This window comes from Peromyscus eremicus, chromosome 10 (genome assembly GCF_949786415.1).
Source record: "Peromyscus eremicus chromosome 10, PerEre_H2_v1, whole genome shotgun sequence".
In the NCBI taxonomy this organism is placed as follows: domain Eukaryota; kingdom Metazoa; phylum Chordata; class Mammalia; order Rodentia; family Cricetidae; genus Peromyscus; species Peromyscus eremicus.
The window spans coordinates 37,434,225-37,453,387 of NC_081426.1; the positions used below are offsets into that span (position 1 = coordinate 37,434,225).

Below are 19,163 nucleotides of genomic sequence, written 5' to 3' on the forward strand. Positions count from 1 at the left end.
CTGGAACTCATTCACTAGTTTCACTTTTCTAAGCATCAAGAAAAGTCAAAATTGAAAAATAAGAACATACAATTCTTATTTTATTACGTTGTGTGGATCCGTTATTATTGAACTACAGTTAAGTGTGCTTTTTCTCTATGTAAAATGTTCCCGTGGAAGGAATTACACGGGATTAAGTCCTCCCAGCGCTCCTCGGAGCTCTACATGGAAAGCTCCTTCCTCTTCCATTTTGCAAGCCTCAACAAGTCCGCTGCTGAGTCACAACCTCCTTCCCCCGCCCCCTCCCCTCCATGTGAGAAATCTTTCTCCCTTGGAAATTAATAAAGCTTCGGAAATGTTCTGATTAGAGTCTCCCGGGGAAAGGAGGGAGGGACGCCAGAATGAACTTGTAGAGGAGGAGTCCCGCACACCCGGGTCACCGTGACAGCAGCGCACCCAAGGCGTGCTGCAGCCGGGCTGGGAGGCTGGCCTGGAAACCTATTCAGTGCAGGCGTGTGCGACAACCGCGCAGAGCCCGGGCAGCCCCAGACTTTGTTCCCCTTGCTGAAGTGAACACGTTTGCTACACAGGGCGCTGGTGTTTCGCGTTTTACCCTGAAAAAAAAAAAAAAAAAAAAAAAAAAAAAAAAAAAAAAAAAAAGCCTTCCCGCGGCAGCAGGGGTCAGTGACAGCTCGCCCTGGCCCGCATCGCAACACCTAGCGCAGGATCTTCCCGGATTCCTGCAGCCAAGAGCCTTAGTCCTAAGAGCAGGTCCGGGGGGGGGGGACAGCGGCCCCTCACGTGACCCCAGGGGCTGGGAAAGGACGGGACCTGAGGAGGGGGCGCGTGCGACCCGGGGCAGGAGAGGCGGTTGCCGAGGAACCGTCCGCAACGCCCGCGCGTGCTCGCCGTGGTGCGCGTGCGAGCGAGCGAGCGCGCGCGCACGGCGCTCGAGCCCCGGGGAGCCGCCTGTCCCAACTTCAACCGGCCTTTTCTCCATTCCGCCCTTGGCGAGGTCCGGGACTGGGAGGGACGCGCCCGGGCGCGCACTCGCCGCCTGGACAACGCATGCTAATGAGGGGCGGGGCGGGGCGGGGCCGGCGGCGGGGGCGCGCTCGCGCGTGCCGGGGAGAGGGAGGGCGGGGCGATTGTGAGGTGGCTGCTGACGCACGTTCCGGGGTTCTTAAGCGGCGAGGGCGGCGGCGGCCGAGGCAGCGGCGGTGCCGGAGCCGGTTCCGGGAGGCGGCGGTGGCCTCCGTGAGGGGCGGCGGGGTCCAAGTCGGTGCCCCGGCTCAGTCACAGTGTCCCTTTCCCACTGAACCCCCCTCCTTCCACCACGGCCGCGCCGCCAGGGCTCCCGGGGTTTCCTAGGCGGGGCAGGGGACGGGGTGCGTCTCCTGCCGCGGCCGCCGGCCCGATCAATGCGGGACTTCGGGTTCGGGGTGCTGCACACTGCCCTGCTGCGCAGCGGCAGCCCCCGGTCCTCGCCCGGCGGCGGCTCCTACCGGCCCTTCGCCGCCGGGCCGCCCGCCACGCCCTTCGGCCCGCTGTCGCCGCCGCCGTTGCCTGTCACCGGCTTCGCGGAGGCCGCCTCCCCCTTCGCCATCCCCTCGGGCGGCGGCGCGGCCAGCTCGGCCGCAGCTTCCTCTTCCTCCCCGCTCTTGGCGCATCAGCAGGCCGTGCAGGATGAACTGCTGCTCGGGCTGACACAGCAGCCGGCGAGGCCGCTCTCGGGGGCGGCGGCCGCGGAGCAGCTCCCCAGCCACCACCCCGGCGGCGGCACGAACGCGGGTGTGACCCACCTCCTCCCCTCCCAGGACTTCAAACCGAGTCTGCACCACCCCTCCTCCTCCTCCGCCTCCTCCTGCTGCTGCTGCCGCACCTCCTCCCCGCAGGACTTCAGTAAGCGGCAGCAGCAGCAGCTGAGCAGCCAGAAGAGGAAAGAGTTGAGCCCGCCACACCGTCCCCACCCTCCGGACGCCAAGCCGCCACCGCCGCCGCCGCCGCCGCCGCTCCACTGCCCCGGTCGCTTCAGCTCGCCGCCGCCGCCACCACCACCGCCCGGGCCGCTCCTGCAGTCGGCGCCGCTCGCCCAGCGCCCGCAGCCGTTCAGCCTCCCGCACACGCAGCACCTCCCGCCGCAGGACTTCGCCCCGCGGCAGCGCCCGGCCGACCTGCCCCCGCTCCCGCAGCAGCTCCCACCCTCGCCGCCCGCAGCCCCGCGGCGCCGCCACGGAGGCGCGGGAAGCCCTCGCCAGACCCCGGCCGCGGGCGAGGGCAGCGCCGCCGAGCCCCCCAATGCGGGCTTGCCCCCCTCGACGCCGCCGGTGAACCCCGCGCCGGGCTCCATGGAGTCGCCCAACCACCCTCTGCTCAACAGCCCCAGCACCCTCCTGCCCGGCGCGGCGCTCGGCACCAGCGCCTTCAGCAGCCTGCAGAGCCCGGACCTGCCGCACCCGGGCGGCGGCGGGGGCGGGGGACCCCCCGGAGGCGGAGGGGGAGGCGGCTCCGCGTCTCCGCCACCGCTGCCCGGTTTCGGCACCCCCTGGTCGGTGCAGACCGCCTCGCCGCCGCCGCCCCAGCCTCCGCCGGCGTCCCAGCAGCAGCCACCCCAGCAGCCGCCGCAGCCGCCCCAGCAGCCGCCGCAGCCACAGCCCCCGGGCTCGTCGGCCGCCACCCCGGGCGGCGGTGGCGGCGGCGGCGGCGCGGGCGGCTCTCTGAGCGCCATGCCGCCGCCCAGCCCGGACTCGGAGAACGGCTTCTACCCCGGGCTGCCGTCGTCCATTAACCCGGCCTTCTTCCCGAGTTTCTCGCCGGTGTCGCCGCACGGCTGCGCGGGGCTCAGCGTGCCGGCCGGCGGCGGCGGCGGCGGCGGTGGCGGCTTCGGCGGCCCGTTCTCGGCGCCCGCGGTGCCCGCGCCGCCCGCCATGAATTTACCTCAACAGCAGCCGCCGGCGGCGGCGCCGCAGCAGCCGCAGAGCCGGAGGTCGCCCGTCAGCCCGCAGCTGCAGCAGCAGCATCAGGCGGCCGCAGCCGCCTTCCTGCAGCAGAGGAACTCGTACAACCACCACCAGGTAGGGCGGGCGGCCGTGGGGACAGGAGCCTGCCGCCCCCTCGAGCGCCCTGCGCCGGGGCATGGCGGCGGACCCGGGGCCGGGGCAGTGCGCTCGGGCGGGCGGCCGGGCGGCCGGGCGGAGAGAGATGGGCTGGGGCTGCTCCTGCCCCGGCGTGCCCCCGAGGGGACCGGAGCGGAGGCTGTTCCCTTCTCGAGTTTGTTCTGTGCAGCACCAGGGGAAGCCCAGGCGGCACCTGCAGCCGCACCCGGGAGCTGTCACACGGGCAGGGAGGAACTGTCAGGCAGCGCGCGGCTGCCGGGCGCGGGGCTAGGGCGCTCTCGGTGTCTGCTCTTTTTAGTATTTGGTCTCATCTTAGGGATTGGAAGGCCAAGGCACCCCTGAATCTAGGATTAATGTGTTTCCTCCTAGATGTCTCCACATGGGGTGTGTGCCGGGATCATGGGGTATGTGGCATTATGAAATGACACCCGGGCAGGTTCTTTGCTAGTCTGTGCCCTTTCTGACTTCTGACTCAGGATCTTTTCTGTTACTACTCCCCTAACCCCCGCCCAGTGCAGATTTTGGGTGGCCGCTAAGTTTGTTGATGTTGAGAGTTTTGTTGCTATTTAATGGAGTTATCATTTATTGTGGTGATCATTCGAAGTCCAATGTCGAGATTAAGAATTGTCATGGAACCCTAATTTGACTTTAACCGGTCCTTACTTCTCAAACTTGTCTCTTGACCGAAGTTTTCAAAAGTGAATGCTGTTTAAATTAACCAAAGTATCAGCTAACAGTTTATCGAAATTAACCCAAGTAGAAGTTAATAGTTTTGTTAAATCGATGTTTTCTCCCCAAGAATGAGGAGTGGGACCTATAAGGAAGGAAAATACCGACATCTGAAGTAATACTCCATTTCCCATGGTTTATATGATCTTGAACAACTGCCTTTTGTGTGTCAGGCTCTTTATTTTTTAACTGGTAGTTTGCCGCAGAAATTTATAGGTAATTTTGAATTCCCAACGTCAAAGTAGAACGTTATCGGGATGTATGTCGTGACTCATATTTAACTGCAATATGCGCCAATAAACAAAAAGAAATGGGTCTTACCTCTGAGTGTAAGAGGTCACATGGCTTTCATATGGAATTTTAGGTCACTGGAAAAGAACTTTGAACTGTGAGTCATTTAGTAGGCAAAATAAGGCCCTACTGCGTGAGATAATTCTACCGTGACTCCTTAGCTGTGCTTTTCAGCTATGTGGAAGGAGAAGGCTATATATGTTCATGATTGTGTTAGCACTTAAAATCCTGTAGTAGCATCCATAGGTACTGGATGTCAAGTTTTTACATTTTTCTTAAAAGAAAACTGTTTAATCTTAGGATTACCATATTTATTGAGTTTTAGAAATGACATGGTCTGTATTTCCCCTGTCTAAATCTTAGGAGAAAATTACTAGTTTTAGTTGATTGATAGTAGAAATACTAGCAATTCACAGTTCCCTTTTTTAAAAAAAAGGTCTTATATCTCATGAAATTTCTTTTTTTTTTTGACGATTTGACTTTCCTTGCCATAGGTTCTAGATTGAAATATGATTTTGCTTTTGAGTATCAATGAATTTAACAGAGACGTGCATTCAGATTGTTAAGAATAAGCAACGCTGGCGATTGTGTATTGTATATCTCAGTGGATCCACCTATGGGCGGCATTGGATAATTGCTTTAACAGTTCAAGGATAATTAAGTGAAATGAAAAAAAAATATACTGAAAGAAAAGCAGGAATAAAATACCTTAAAAGTTGAATTAACAATTCAGGAAAATGAATTTTTTCCTGCACTGACCTGTCCTTAAAGGCATCTTCACTTCATGCTGAGTGTTACCACTGTTGGATTTTTCCGAGTAGCCCAATCTGTTTGGGAAGACTAAGATCTACAAATTTGGCTCCCATAGCTGAGACAATTAAGACCATTTAACTAATACTAATTTAGCGAGTAGAAGATAGGTTGCTTGCAGGTTCTTCAACGTTAACTTCAGCTTCCAGAGTATTTTAGTAACCGTCAGGAGACATCACCGTTTTTTAGGAGATAGGCTAGAAACTCCCCTAACACTAAGTAAATAGGATATCAAATAGGAAGATCCCAAGACTTCTTTCCTAAGCCCCTTAAGAAATATTGTTAGCTTTTATGTTTCATTTTCTTTTATGATCACATTAAATTCTTAGCTGAGTTCTAAAATTTGAATTTGAATTATAAGCTCTCCAAGGCCTTTAATTTAAATAGGTGTGTTTTCCTCAGCCTCTTCTGAAACAATCTCCTTGGAGCAACCATCAGAGCAGCGGCTGGGGCACTGCGAGCATGTCCTGGGGAGCGATGCATGGCAGAGATCACCGTAGAAGTGGAAACATGGGCATTCCAGGGACTATGAATCAGATATCGCCACTGAAGAAACCGTTCTCTGGTAATGTTATAGCACCACCGAAATTTACCCGCTCTACTCCGTCACTGACTCCAAAGTCTTGGATTGAAGATAATGTGTTCAGGACCGACAACAATAGTAACACACTCTTACCCTTACAGGTAAGAATGGTATGTAAATGTCCTTACTTCTAATGCTAACCTTTCAAAATAGGAAGTGGGGTGGTGGAGGCAGCAGTGGCAGTATAGGAAGATTAACAGAATTAGAGCTAAACAAAATTTAAGCATATCATTTAATTATTAAAGGGTAAAACACACAGAGAAAACAGAGATGTAAGAATTTCTCTGTAAACACACATGAATGGAAATAAGCTTCCAAACATTTAAGAAAAGATTTCTTCCATACGGATTGAAGCCTTTAAGTGGCAGTTCCTTAAAAATGCTTGAGTTAGTTATTTCTTAATAGACAACCAAAATTTGTCTTTTTGATAATATAAGCTGAAACATTCTGTAACTGTAGTTGTACATAGATTTTTCTGTGATCAGCTGTTTACGTATTAGAATGTTCTTAATACAGCTGTGATTGTGCCACAATAACATTGACTCTTTGAATCTAATTCAAATTGCCTCCACTGGTTCAGTGACTATAAATATATATGTATGTAATTTTCCCCACTAAATATGACCTAATATTAATGGAGATAATTTTTCCTGGCCTGTTCAATATTTTGTGATTCTTGCAAATGAGGCTTAATTTTCCTCAAAACCTTTAGAGGACGAAACAAAAATTTAAGACAGAAAGAACTTTGATTGTTTTTCGTTTCTTTGGTTTGTTTTTGGTTTTGATTTTGGCTTTTTCTTGGGTGGGATGGGGAAGAGAACTGCTCATTTCTGATGCAAACTTCTATGCTATTGAAGGTGAGATCTAGTTTGCAGTTGCCAGCTTGGGGCTCAGATTCACTCCAAGATAGTTGGTGCACTGCAGCCGGAACATCCAGAATAGACCAGGTAGGCGGCACAGTGTGTGCTTCCCAGGGTCCTGGCTAGGAGTTTAGTATTTGCGTTATGAATATGAGTGATCTTTCACTTTTTTTTTCAATTATGCCATGTAAGCATATTCCAGAGATTATTGAAACAAATTTAGTTGTTAAACATCTCTTGATTTAAATTCTCAATCCATTCATTTTCAAATTTAAAAGATTTGTAGTCATATTTTAAAATCATAAAAATATTTGATTCTGATTACAATGAATTATGTATCCAAGAGCACCTGACTTTAAACATCAGTCAAACTAAACAGATACTGTCTTCCTTTCAGAATTATCTGCAATAAAAATACAAACTAGTATGTTTATTTAACATCCAGCTTTCCATTTCATGTTTTAAGAAATCTTCCAGTAAATGTTTGTCATAAAGTCTGATGTGTTTGTTTTGAGACATGTCTCTGAATAGCTTCTGTTTTAATTTTGTTTTCTTACCTTTATAAAAAAAACTTTTGTGGTATAGTATTTTTATTCTAAATTTTATTATTGCTTATATCCTACAAATTACCTTCAAGACCTTAGTGATTTAAAAATGCTGTCTATCTTTCTGCACACTGAATTTGAATGTATACTGGTAGCAGGTCATGAGGATTATTATATGAGGAGCTTTTCTTAGAGATCTCAAGTTTGATCTTCGTTTTGAGATTTTGTAAGTTAAGTGAGTGGAGCTATGTAATCCATAGCTAAGGCACTTCCTCAAGAAATTTATCAACATGAACTGATTTTTACGAAGACTGTATAGGCATATTAATAACAGGACATTTTATAAATAGCATCATAATCTGGAGGACTAGCACTAGCTTGAGTAATCAGTCATTAGCTGTTGTTGTAGACAAGTCCTGACTGTTTATCAAAGTTGTCCTGCCAGGATCTCGGCATAAAAATGGTAGTTATCTTGTGTTTTTCAGCTTGTTGTTTTGTTAATGTAAGCTTCCCACTCATCCATTTTCATACTCTTTTTCACTCTGTCCCAGTTCACCTGTTTTGTGGTATCACTGTCGTATTGTTTAAACTGAATCCACGATTGCTTAAAAGAAGTTAGGTTGGGGAAAAAAAAAATGATTGTAGTTATTTTGAAGGAAAGGGAAATGTTTTCAGAGAGGAAAGAGCATAATTATTTCAAGTATAAGTACAAAGGCAGTGGGCTCTGTATATGACACAGCAGCCTTTGTGAGTGTGTGTAGGGACTTGTGTTCAGTTGAGCTCTTGCACTAGAGTAGATAGAGGTGATGGTGAAGGGGGCATTTTATGACGCAGTTCTGGGAGTGACGGAACACAATGCTTTAGCCTTCCTACTTCAGCTTCAAAGCCACTGTACCTTAGCCCGTTTTATAACTTAGGATTTTAGGTAGTTTTTTTTTTTTGTTTTTTTGTTTTTTAATTTTGGCTCTTAAAGATATACTTTCAGGTAAACCTTGCTGAGTAATTAGTATTTGTACAGAAGTGTGATGTGATGGTGGATAAAAATAGGTGATGGAATTTGAACTGAACTGGAAGGCAAGGCATTCCCAAACCGGAATCTTCTTCCTTGCATTCTTTACCACTGGCTACAGGCTTTCATCTCTAGGTCATAGCCTCATCTATAAAGAAGGATCGTGATGAACAAGGTCATGTAAAACCTTTGCAGGCCAGGCCTTACACATTCTCTGATCTGTTTGGCTATTTTTTTCCTCCCTGGTCTCACAGGCCTCCAGTCCCCCAATCTGTGTGTGTGTGTGTGTGTGTGTGTGTGTGTGTGTGTGTGTGTACAAGGGGCTTAGGACCTGTGGGGGAGGGGAGACTAAGCCTTAAACTAAGACATTGCAAGTATATATGACCTTATTGCCTTCTATAAGTACTCAGATGGTCTTTATTATACAGTCTGTTCCATTTCCATCTTTCCATAAAAGCTTGTGGTATTTGGAGTTCTTAAAAACACAACAGCAGCTATGTAAACTAGCACTTTTAGTGTAAAATATAGAGTATATGGCAAACTTAAAATACTTAAAATGCTTAATCACTTAAATAGTTTGAGATTTTATTTTGTGATCCTATAAATTTTAATATTAGTAATTTTTTAACAAGTATATTATTTTAAACCATATAACTTTAGTTATGGTTTATATTTCCTTTAGTCTTAAATGAATCAGGTCTACAATGTAATAAATTACAGAACTAACATCTTCATTCAGGATACTTCAGGCGTTACCTACACCAAGATTTGGAGATGTAATTAAATTCAGTAAATGGAAAAATATTTTCATAGGTTAATTTATTTCATTTTTTTCAAGTAAAATTTTATAATTTTTTATTTTCAATATTTTTTATGGAAAAACACTTCAAATTTAAAACATTTTTAAAGCACATGTAAATTATACACATTTCTGACTTTAAAAATAGTTTTTTAAATGCATGTGTGTATGCATCTGTGTACAGGTATATGTACATATGGAGATGAGGATGATAAGGTGTTATTCCTCAGGATTGCTGTTGCCTCCTTTGAGACAGGGTCTTTCGTTGGCCTGAAGCTTACCAATTAGACAAGGTTGACTGGCCAGTGAGTCTCCAGGATCCTTCTGCCTCCACCTCCCCAGCCCTGAGATTACAAGAGCTCTCTACCCTGTGCTTGTGAGGCAAGCACCTTACCACCTGAGCTACCTGCCTAGCTAGCCCTTGTTAGATGTTCCTACTAATTTCTCATAAGCCAAGTTTTCTTTGTTCTTTGCTTTTGAGAATAGGCTCTTAATTTATAGCTAAGGCTGATCTCAACTTTGGGATGGGTCTGCCTTTATCTCTTGGGAACTGAAACTATATTAGGTGTGGCCAAAATTTATTAATTTAAAAATGCTTTTAGCATTTTGTAAGAAGTCATGCTCAAAACTATTATGTATCGATTTCCTCAAAATAGAATTTTCCATGAGACATTAAAAAAAAAAACCACAATGTTTATTTGTGAATACTTAGCAGTTTTAAATCAATGTAAATTTCCTTTTAACTTAGGATATTTATTACTTACTTTTTATATGTGATACTTCTGCAGTATGCCCTGAGAAACCTATCAATACAATGTTGGTCTTCTACTCTCTGGGCCATTTTCAATGTTTTCAGGGCTGGATATTTGCTGTATATCATGGGAACTACTTTTAATCAATTGAAGATATGTTCTGTCAATCAAACATCCAAACTGATGTAAAGTAATAAATCACCTTTGGGAGATCTTTTTCAGGAAATATATCACTTGAATCTTCCATGGGTTTCCCTATGAAGTAGTGTGTGGTGGGAAAGCAAGGCCAGCATTTCATGACGCAGTACCCTTGTTTCGGGGAGCCTGACCTTCCGGAATGTAGGGAGCCTTCAAATTCACACAGAGCTAAAAGTGAAGAATGCTCTTTTGTTTGAGCAGAGGGTGCTTTCCTCGGGTCGTTACTGTCTTAGCCTCAGTTCTTTAAGTGTTTTTGGAAGATTATCTGCCTACCCTTTCATTCTCATGTGTGCTATGGTTAATGTATGGGTAAAGAAAAATAGTAACACCAACAGTAGACTTCTAGAGGCTACTCTGCATTTTCCATTTGTTCTCATTTTTTTCTTGTTACTGTAGTACTCTTATTTCTGTAAAACTCTACTTAATTGATTACCAGATGGCTTTTAAAAAATATTTTAGAAGAGGTTGTATGTGAACTTTTCCTCAGTCTGATTTTTCTAAAATGTCTTAGTAATTTTCAGTCATTTAATAGTAAATATAAGATGCATTGCCATGATTTTCTGTATTTGTTAGTATATCAGGACTGCAGTGTTCATCTTTATTTCTGAATTGCCTCAAGTCTTCCTTATAGTTTTAAACTGATAACAATTTAGATGAGTAACTCTGTTCCTAGTATCCTTACTTTAGAAGAACATATACTTGTTTTATAGTCAAATATAAATCATTAAATAGAATTTGTTTTAAACTATTGTCTTGAAAAGATAGTTCTGAACTGTAGCATGTCTTCTAAATATTTAGGGTATAAACAATAAAATACTTCAAGTACTTATACTCTTAGAACCTACATGCTATATCATAAAAATATTAATTTTTATTTTAACAGTTTATATATTAATCCTATCTTAAATACACTTAAGAACTTGAATATTACAATAGTCTTTCATTCAGTAACTAGAAATTCACTTGATAGCGAAGCTATTTTAGTATCTGATAGTTGTTCCAGTTTAGTCAATTAGCAGATTCTATAGAGAATTCTAAGATTTAGTTCTTTATAATTACCATTTTAATAGCAGTCTTTACACTCATACAGCTCAAATTACACACTTTATAGTGATTTTATGGTAGTGATAAAGGAGTACTCATTTAACAGACACTTGAAAGCTGAATGTGTATGATTAGAAGGACCCTAGCCTTAATTACTTTAGAAGTTTAGTGGGAGAATCCAGGAAATACACACACGGTAGAGTAGAAACAGAGATGGAGACATTAGTACACATGTAGGTCTTGCTTGCACAAAGGCCGTCTTCCTCTCGCTTCCATTTTATGTCATTCACTGTAACAATAATTTAGATCTTCTATGATTTCAAGTGGCCTATAGGTATTGTCTAGTCTTACTTGGTTATTTTCTAGAAGATGGAGGCAGAGTATAAAGAGGTCCTGTGGTGTAGAAGATCACAAAGCTTAGTACTATTTATAATGTGCTGGACAGTAGCTTCACTGTCCACCTAATAAGTACTGAGTCAGACTCAGTTAAGGTGTGGCACCAGTATGTACTAACCTGCTTTTCACATAATTCTGAAGCGTGTCAAGTTTGGGAAGCACTGCTTTATTTCACTGATTCTCTTTGTCTCCCCCACCAGGGTTCACTTGTTCTGGTGTAGAGCGTGATAGATGGGTATGTTGTGTGTTTAGGATCTTTTACATAAAGGTCATTAAATTGGACTTCTGTAGGTAGTTGGTGATTCATTGGAACAAGAGTCTCCTAGAAGCTTTGCATCATTTAGTGTTACTACTCACCCTTCCTAATTCCTTTATAACGCCTTGTTTAGTCTACAGTGCTGATCCTGGTACCTAGCTTTAAAAAGCATACAACCTTAATTAAACATCAAAGAGGAATAAATAAACAAATGTTATGTTTTTCTTCCGCTCTCTAGAGACTAGTTCTGAATATTTTCTGGGTTTTTGGTCCCTTTGGAAAATCATGAAGGCTATAAACCTTTTCTTAAGAAAATGATATATGTCAATATATATGGATGCATATTATCCTAGAGACTTGTGGTATAACTTTGAACATGTGGATCCAGGTTAACCAGTGCTCTACTTGGATTTCTGTGGAAACTGTTGGCTTACTTTTCTGATTCTTTTCTTGTTTCCTGTGCTAATCATTTTGAGAGTTTAAGATGGCCTATCCTGCTTCCTCCACATGTACATGAATTTGCACATTCATACATACAACAAATGGGTAGGGATGGCATTGACATAGTTCGTGAAAAGACTTCAGACGCTTTGGAGGGCATGGACCATAGCTTGTTTGGCTAGTTTCTCATATATATCATTGCATAGTCATTGAGTTTGTGTTGAGTAGAATATAGTATAAATTCTTAGGCACTAGAGAACTAAATGCTTTCTAGCAAGCTGTCAATAAAAAAAAGGCTGCTGTCAATACAGAAGGCAGTTTTTAGAGTTGGGGAAGGGAATGTGAACTGAAGTGCCTTATCCCTCCCCTCTTTTTCTGCTGACCTTCTTTTGGAGTGGAGTTCAGAGAGGGGGGACTACAAAAAGTGGAAGGACTTTGGAGAGTGATATTTGAATGTAAATATGCAAAGCATTCATCCTTTTTCTGACATTAGTATTCTACATTTGATTTTTAGTGTATAGGATGTTTATGCATTCATTGTTTTGCAATTCCAATGACAAAGTCAAGCTTTAAGTGTGTGATAGATGTTTAAAGTATGGTGCACTTATTAAATTCTTCTCAAGATACTTATTTTCCAAATGCCAATATCTGTCTTCCTAGATATATGAGAAAAACATGAAGCTACTGAAAATGTTTTCTGTGTATAATATTTGTAAAAAATAATCTGAGAGATTTCACTGCATTCAGTTAATACTGCCAATGAAATTATATTAATTTTTATATATTTTAGAGATGAATGTGCTAAAAATATTGTCCCTTAATAAGAGACATTGTAGTAGACAAGAAACTTACATATCAGTATTTTCTTGGGATACAAGTTAAGTAGTAATATATTAATCAAGTGTCCTGTTTTATGTAAGAAAGATTATATGTCTTTAACTTTTTCTTGAAAATTACATAGATCTTATATCTTTTCTTTTTCTGTCTTCCAGGATCGAAGTAGAATGTATGATAGCTTGAATATGCACTCTCTGGAAAATTCTCTTATTGATATCATGAGAGCAGAACATGATCCTCTCAAAGGTAGGTGGCAATTTATAGCATCAGTTTCATGTCATATATTGGTTTGTCTGTTTATGGAAAATTAACACTTATATAAACTAATTTACTGATGGTGAAAAATGTCTTATTTCTTATGTGTTATTTTCTGTCTCGTCCTTTATATTGCAATTGTATCACCTTGAGGAAAGAGGAGTCCTAATTGTCTAATGCATATAACAAGTCATCCAAACTTTAGCTGCTTAAAGCATCAGTAAATAGTTATTGCCACACAGCGTTAGTGTCTCAGTTAGGGTTTCTGTTGCTGTGATAAATCACCATAACCAAGAGCAAAGCGTTTGGGAGAAAAGGGCTTATTTCATCCTAGAGCTTTTAGTCCATCAGGAAGGGAAGTCAGGACAGGAACCCAAGACAGGAACCTGGAGGCATGAACAAACAGCAGCAGAGATCTTGGAGTAACATTGCTTACTTGCTTCTCATGGCTTGTTCAGCTTTCTTTCTTATACCATCTAGGACCTCCAGCCCAAAGGTGGCACCAAAATCATGGGCTGGGCCCTCCCATATCAATCGTCAGTTTATGGATACATTTTCTCAATTGATTTCCTCTTCCCAAATGACTCTAGTTTGTGTCAAGCAGACAAATCAGTAGCCAGCACAGGTATTGTATTATGAATTCATGAGAATAATTGTTGTTTCTAGCTCAGAACTTCTGACTGAATCCAAATCATGAAATTCTTTATAAGTTCTCCAGTGTTAATCCTACAAATGTAATTCTTTTAGAAAATTTTGCCCTACAAATTCCAAAACTTTTTCTTGCCAGCTAAGTTGATAACAGCAATCACATGTCAAGTCTTACTCAACATCTGGGTTTTATACATAGTTTTTTGTCTCTCTAACCCTTTCATTTTAAGGAATGTGTTATTAATGATTGTTGATGTGCACTGGTGGCAATTCCTCAAACTAATAAGGTTATGCGTTGTGTTCTTTTGTTCCCCTGTGATTTTTGTTGACCTTTTGGCTCTAATATATATGGTAAGGCTATCTGTATGAGGTCTTGTTCTTTTTCACAGTGATTACTCTTTACCTTGGATCTTTCGTTTCAGAATAGAATCTACACTGGGATGTGGTGGCATATGACTGTATACTAGCTAGCACTCAGGAGACCAAGGTCACCAGTTCAGGGCCAGCTTGAGCTAGGTAGCAAGACTGCATCAAAAGTAAATACACACACACACACACACACACACACACACACACACACACACACACGAATAGAATTGTTAACAGTTTACTACTAAGAATTTCTGTGTTGAATTCTGTCTCCTCTAGAAAGAAAACTACTAGGCACTCCAGCACGAGATTTTCTTCTTTTTCTTGCTGGCTCATTCCACTGCTTCCTGCTTTACCATATGATACATATTCTTTCTCCACACATTCTGATCATTACACTTTTATGGGGGTGGGGATGCTGGACCCCTGTACAATCTGTCTAAGCAAGGTGATGGCAAATAGAGTGAGCCAGCCCGGGTTAACCAATGCATTTGTTGTTTCCCTCTCTTTCCGGTCCTCATCTTCAGGGCAGCACTTTGTCCCTCTTTTTATCTCAGAAAATCTTCCCCCTCTTAGATACATAGACAAACACCAACATGTTTCTCATAGGAGCAAGATGAAGCTTATTTTATCCTCTCAAAATGACTTCCTAAACCATTATTTGCTTTGTCTTCCTCACAAGATCTACCAGTAGACAGGAGATGGAGAGTGCAAAATTTTTAAATGTGCTCCCTGTTCTTTCTGTTATAACAAGAGATTGTATTACTTGTCTATAGCTGCAAAACAAATAACTCTGAGTTTATCTTAAAACATTAACAATAAGTATTTACCTTACATGATTTCTAAAGGCTAGAATTGGGTAGCAACTTGATTATTTCTGGCTAAAGGTTTCATGAGAATAGCAGTCAAGAAGTTGGTTGATACTACAGTCCAAAGCCTTAATTAGGCTGGAGGATTCCTTTCCATATGATTAGAAAGTTAGTGCAAAGCTATTAGCAAAGAAAGAAAGAAAGAAACTCAGTTCCTTGCCCTGTGGACCTCTCCACAGGCCCGGTGTAGCCTTCTTACGACAGGACTGCTGGTGCTACCTCTGCCTACGCCCGCTGCCTAGAGGGAATGGTGCAGGTAGTGCAAATGCCCCGGTGTCCTAGCGCCTAGCCTCAGATGTAGCATACTACTGTTTCTACAGTATGGCTCAAACTATGTAAATCGGAAGAGACAAGGACCGGAGGGAACCATTATGGAGGCTGGTTACTTCAGGGGTCAAAGGCAGATCTATAAGTTCATATTTACTTCCACTCTTAAGTGTAAAGCAAAAGATAAACTACTCACAGTGGGTGTCAGTGGGGAGAAAACAGTCGAGTTGATGTATAGAATGGAAAGAGTAAAAGATTACTGATCTGGCTAAGAACAGCTTTCACTCATAGAAGCAACCTCTCATCCCACTTTCATCTAAAATTCTTTTTTTACTCACCTTTTCTAACACTCACCTCTGAATTTTAAGGGAGGTTTTTGAGGTATTGTATAGCAAACAGAAAGCTCTTGTCTTGTTGGAGATGTACAGATAGCAAATAGTGGTGGCCAAACATGGTGCTTACTTGGTCAACTTTATACCCTTTGCTGACTGTGCACTGTGAGGAAAGCCAAGTTCTCTATCCCTGTGGAAAGTATAACCTCCTGGGGAAAGACAGACAGACCATATACCAAAACTATGCGTATATCTATAGAGGAGAAGGCATTCAGAAATATGGTAAATGGAAAGTTATTCTAATTTATATGTGGAATAAAGGGAATTCTGATACAAAGCTGGGGAGAACAAAGATGAGGAACTGTTGGAAGTGTCATTGCGTGAAAAAGTATGCATGAGGTTGTCACTTCTGAAGAACTGGAAGACTGGTCCCCGCTTCTTGTTTAGGGCCACATGACACTGTTGGTTATAGCCCTGCTCATTCAGTGTTGTCAGGCATGTGCTGTCCTTTGCTGGGGAATCAGAAGCACTAACACACTGGATGTGCTTTCCTCGATCTGAGCTGCATTATCCATTCTGTAGTGTGTTCTCTCTGCGGACACTTTTTTTTTTTCTAACGGCTGTCTGGATTCTAGGCAAACTCTGCTTTCCTTTCAAAGAATAAGTGTGGAATTTTAAATGGCTCAAGAAAATCATGCTTTGCCAAGTACAGTTTCATAATTTTGCAATTTTATATTTGCATATCTACTTAAAATAGTCTGTGATCTTTTTATGCTTGTGTGAGTTGGTTCATTCCCCTTTAAACAAAAGAACAAGACAGATCATTGTTAAGCTACCCTCCCTCCTGCCCCCAACAATTTGTAAAAAATGGGTCTTACTCAAATTATAAGGACAAAAAATTGAATTTCAGCTCATGAAAACCGACTTAAAGACTGTGGGGAGAAAACAGTTTGTGTAACTGTTCTTGAGATGGTCAGTCTCGGCTGGTCATAGTGACTTTTCCAGTGTTCCCTGAATAGTTCAAAACAATCCAGAAACAAGAACTTAGAACGGGATTTTATGCCCATAAATATTTTGAAGTTCATGCTTTTCAAAGAATTTAAGAACCCAAGTGGTTATTACAGCTGTATTCCTCACTGATAAACACCTGTGTTTATGACTCCGGAAGCAAGAAGCCCTGCTGACGTTACAGCACCTAAAGAGAGATAAGAGCTGCTCTGATGCGCGCGTGTTGCAGTACCAGATTCTTGCTAGCTTCCTATTTTGCCTTCTGTTTCTCTCCCATTGACTTTATGAAGGGAATAAAGTCCAAAGCCACAAAACAACTTAGATGCGTTTGTAAGCCTCCTGTGTGAGAAATCATATTCTAGAACTAGGAACTTCTGAGTAGGCAGAGGCTCTCAAGCTCATGTCAGGTCCACTCTCCACAGTTGTGTAATTTATTTTATTATTATGTTTTAAATGATTTTTTTCTTTTTTTCTAAGTATTTACTTTTATGTGCATTGATGCTTTGCCTGCATATATGTCTATGTGAGCGTAGTATATCTCCTGGAAGTGGAGTTACAATTGTACGCTGCCATATGGGTGCTGGGAATCAAACCTGAGTCCTCTAGAAGAGCAGCCAGTGTTCTTAACAACTGAGCCATCTCCCCAAGAGCACGTTTCTAGACAGTCTGGTATAAGAGAGCAAGGGCAAAAATAACTATGAAAATAAATTGAGAATGCTTAGTGCATTTATTTATTAAGGCAAGATAAATTGCAAAATAAAAAAATATACCAGTGATAAACGGACATTTTTGTGACTTTGCCCTGCGATTCCTCTGATAGAGAAATGCAGTCTTAAAACTGTGATTCCTGAAGCCAAAATTTTTACAGCTGCCAAAAGGGGATAGACAAAAATCAGATGTATAGATTCAAAATTCAAAATCTCAAATACTGCAAAATGTAAAACTTGAGTAGAAAATTCTACATGCTGCCTCATATGTCACAGTCAAAATTCACAATAAAATATTGTGCAAAATTATCTTCAGACTGTGTATATAAAACATAATTTCATATGTGGATTTATATCCCATATCAAGAGAATGCATTATATAAATATATTAAATATTTTAAAATTCAACAATATATCCAATGTCTAAAATACTTCTAGCCTCAAGCATTTTAGGTTCTATACTTTAAAAAACAAAACAAAAAGCAAGGGAGATGGTCTGTAAATCCCACCTCTTGGAAGACTGGAGGCAGGAGAATTCCTGTGAGTCTAAGGCTACCCTTGGGTTATACATGAAGCCTTGTCTCAAAAACTCAAAACCAAAACCTATAAAATGAAAAAAGAAAGGTGTGTTCTCTGTGCTTTTAGGCTGTGTGATTTTTAAAATGCACCCAATTTGTTTTTATGGAAAAGTACGTACCACCATATTTTTTCTTATTTCATTGATTTCTTTTTCCTGTCACCATAGGCTTTTGATAAGAAAAACATCATAACTCTAAAATAACTTATTTTTATATATTCTTAAATGTATTCTGATTTTGAAATACTTATTCTCACAATTTATGTGGAAACTTAATATTTACTATGTAGCTACTCAGAATTGAGTTTATCTTATGAAAGTACAGTTTACAAGAGTTTAAACTTCTGTTACTAGTTAGAGTATCCACAGTCTAAAGGGGGAATTATAAAACTATGTGAATTTTCTTATCTGAGAAAACATACTTGAAACATAACATGAGTAGAGGTTTTTTAAGACATATTTCTTTTTAGGTAATAGTCTATGTCAATAGCATTATTTGAGGGTATAGGTGACCTTGTTTTTTCTAGGCATCATTGATGAATATTTGAATTATAACACTAGAACTTCATTTTTAAAAGCCAAAACCTTATCATACAGAAATTACAGTGCATTTGTGCCAATTTGGGTACATATTATTCATTTGAAAGTCTTTTCATGGTAACACATTCTTCTTGTGATTTTTAAATAGGAGTTTATATCTCTTTTAATGAACAATAAAACAACAAAATTCTTATGTATAGCATACATCTTATATATATTGTACAATGCTAAACTGAAGTATTTGGGATGATTAGGCATGTGAATTATATGAATTTTGGCTTCATGTATGAAAATGAGTATCTTAGAAATTCTTTTCCTTCAAAAACATAACATTTGGGGTTGGAGATTTAGCTCAGTGGTAGAGTGCTTGCCTAGCAAGCACAAGGTCCTGGGTTCGGTCCTCAGCTCCAGAAAAACAAACAAACAAACAAACATTTAATTCCTTAAAATATTTCCTTATCACAAAAAGCATTTATTCATTAATGAAAATAGAAACACTAACATAAATTTTAATACTTTTCCTTTTTATATATAACTTAAAATATTTGCAGTCTTCGTCATCATCTCTCCAAGCTTGTGAACCTTTTTTAAAATTAAAGTGTGTATATGCAAAGGTTAGAGTCAGCTAGTGTCACAGACTTACACTCCCTTTATCTACTTTTTCGAAGTAGCCACTTTGAGCTTTTCCCATTTTTTAGCTGATTCTCTATTTAGTTGCTTTTGTATTTTATTAAGTTTTTAGTATTATGTGTTGATGTCCTGTAGCTTACTTATTCTTAATATTTCCCCTACTCTCTCCTTACAGTTATTATAAAATTAGTTTTCTAAATATTTATCCCAAAGCATTTCCCCTACTTTGTCCTCACAGTTATTATAAAATTAGTTGTCTAAATATTTTTATCCCAAAATGCATCTGTATGACCATACAGCTTTTTTTTTGATACAT

General features: G+C 41.9%; 1 protein-coding gene across 6 annotated transcripts in view; it reads left to right on the top strand.

The window, feature by feature from the left end:
- Window positions 1-1,147: 1,147 nt before the first annotated feature.
- Window positions 1,148-19,163, top strand: part of Cpeb2 (cytoplasmic polyadenylation element binding protein 2) — a 54,938-nt gene continuing 36,922 nt past the window's right edge. For 2 of the 6 annotated variants that reach the window (XM_059275818.1, XM_059275819.1), the window contains exons 1-4: window positions 1,150-3,053; window positions 5,328-5,609; window positions 6,366-6,455; window positions 12,801-12,891. In XM_059275818.1, coding sequence (XP_059131801.1) covers window positions 1,401-3,053; window positions 5,328-5,609; window positions 6,366-6,455; window positions 12,801-12,891 — 2,116 coding nt within the window. In that variant the 5' untranslated portion in view covers window positions 1,150-1,400. Of the gene's footprint in view, window positions 3,054-3,464; window positions 3,500-3,972; window positions 4,362-5,327; window positions 5,610-6,365; window positions 6,456-12,800; window positions 12,892-19,163 lie in introns of those variants that run through there. The other 4 variants (XM_059275823.1, XM_059275824.1, XM_059275820.1 and 1 more) reach the window with 4 other exon arrangements.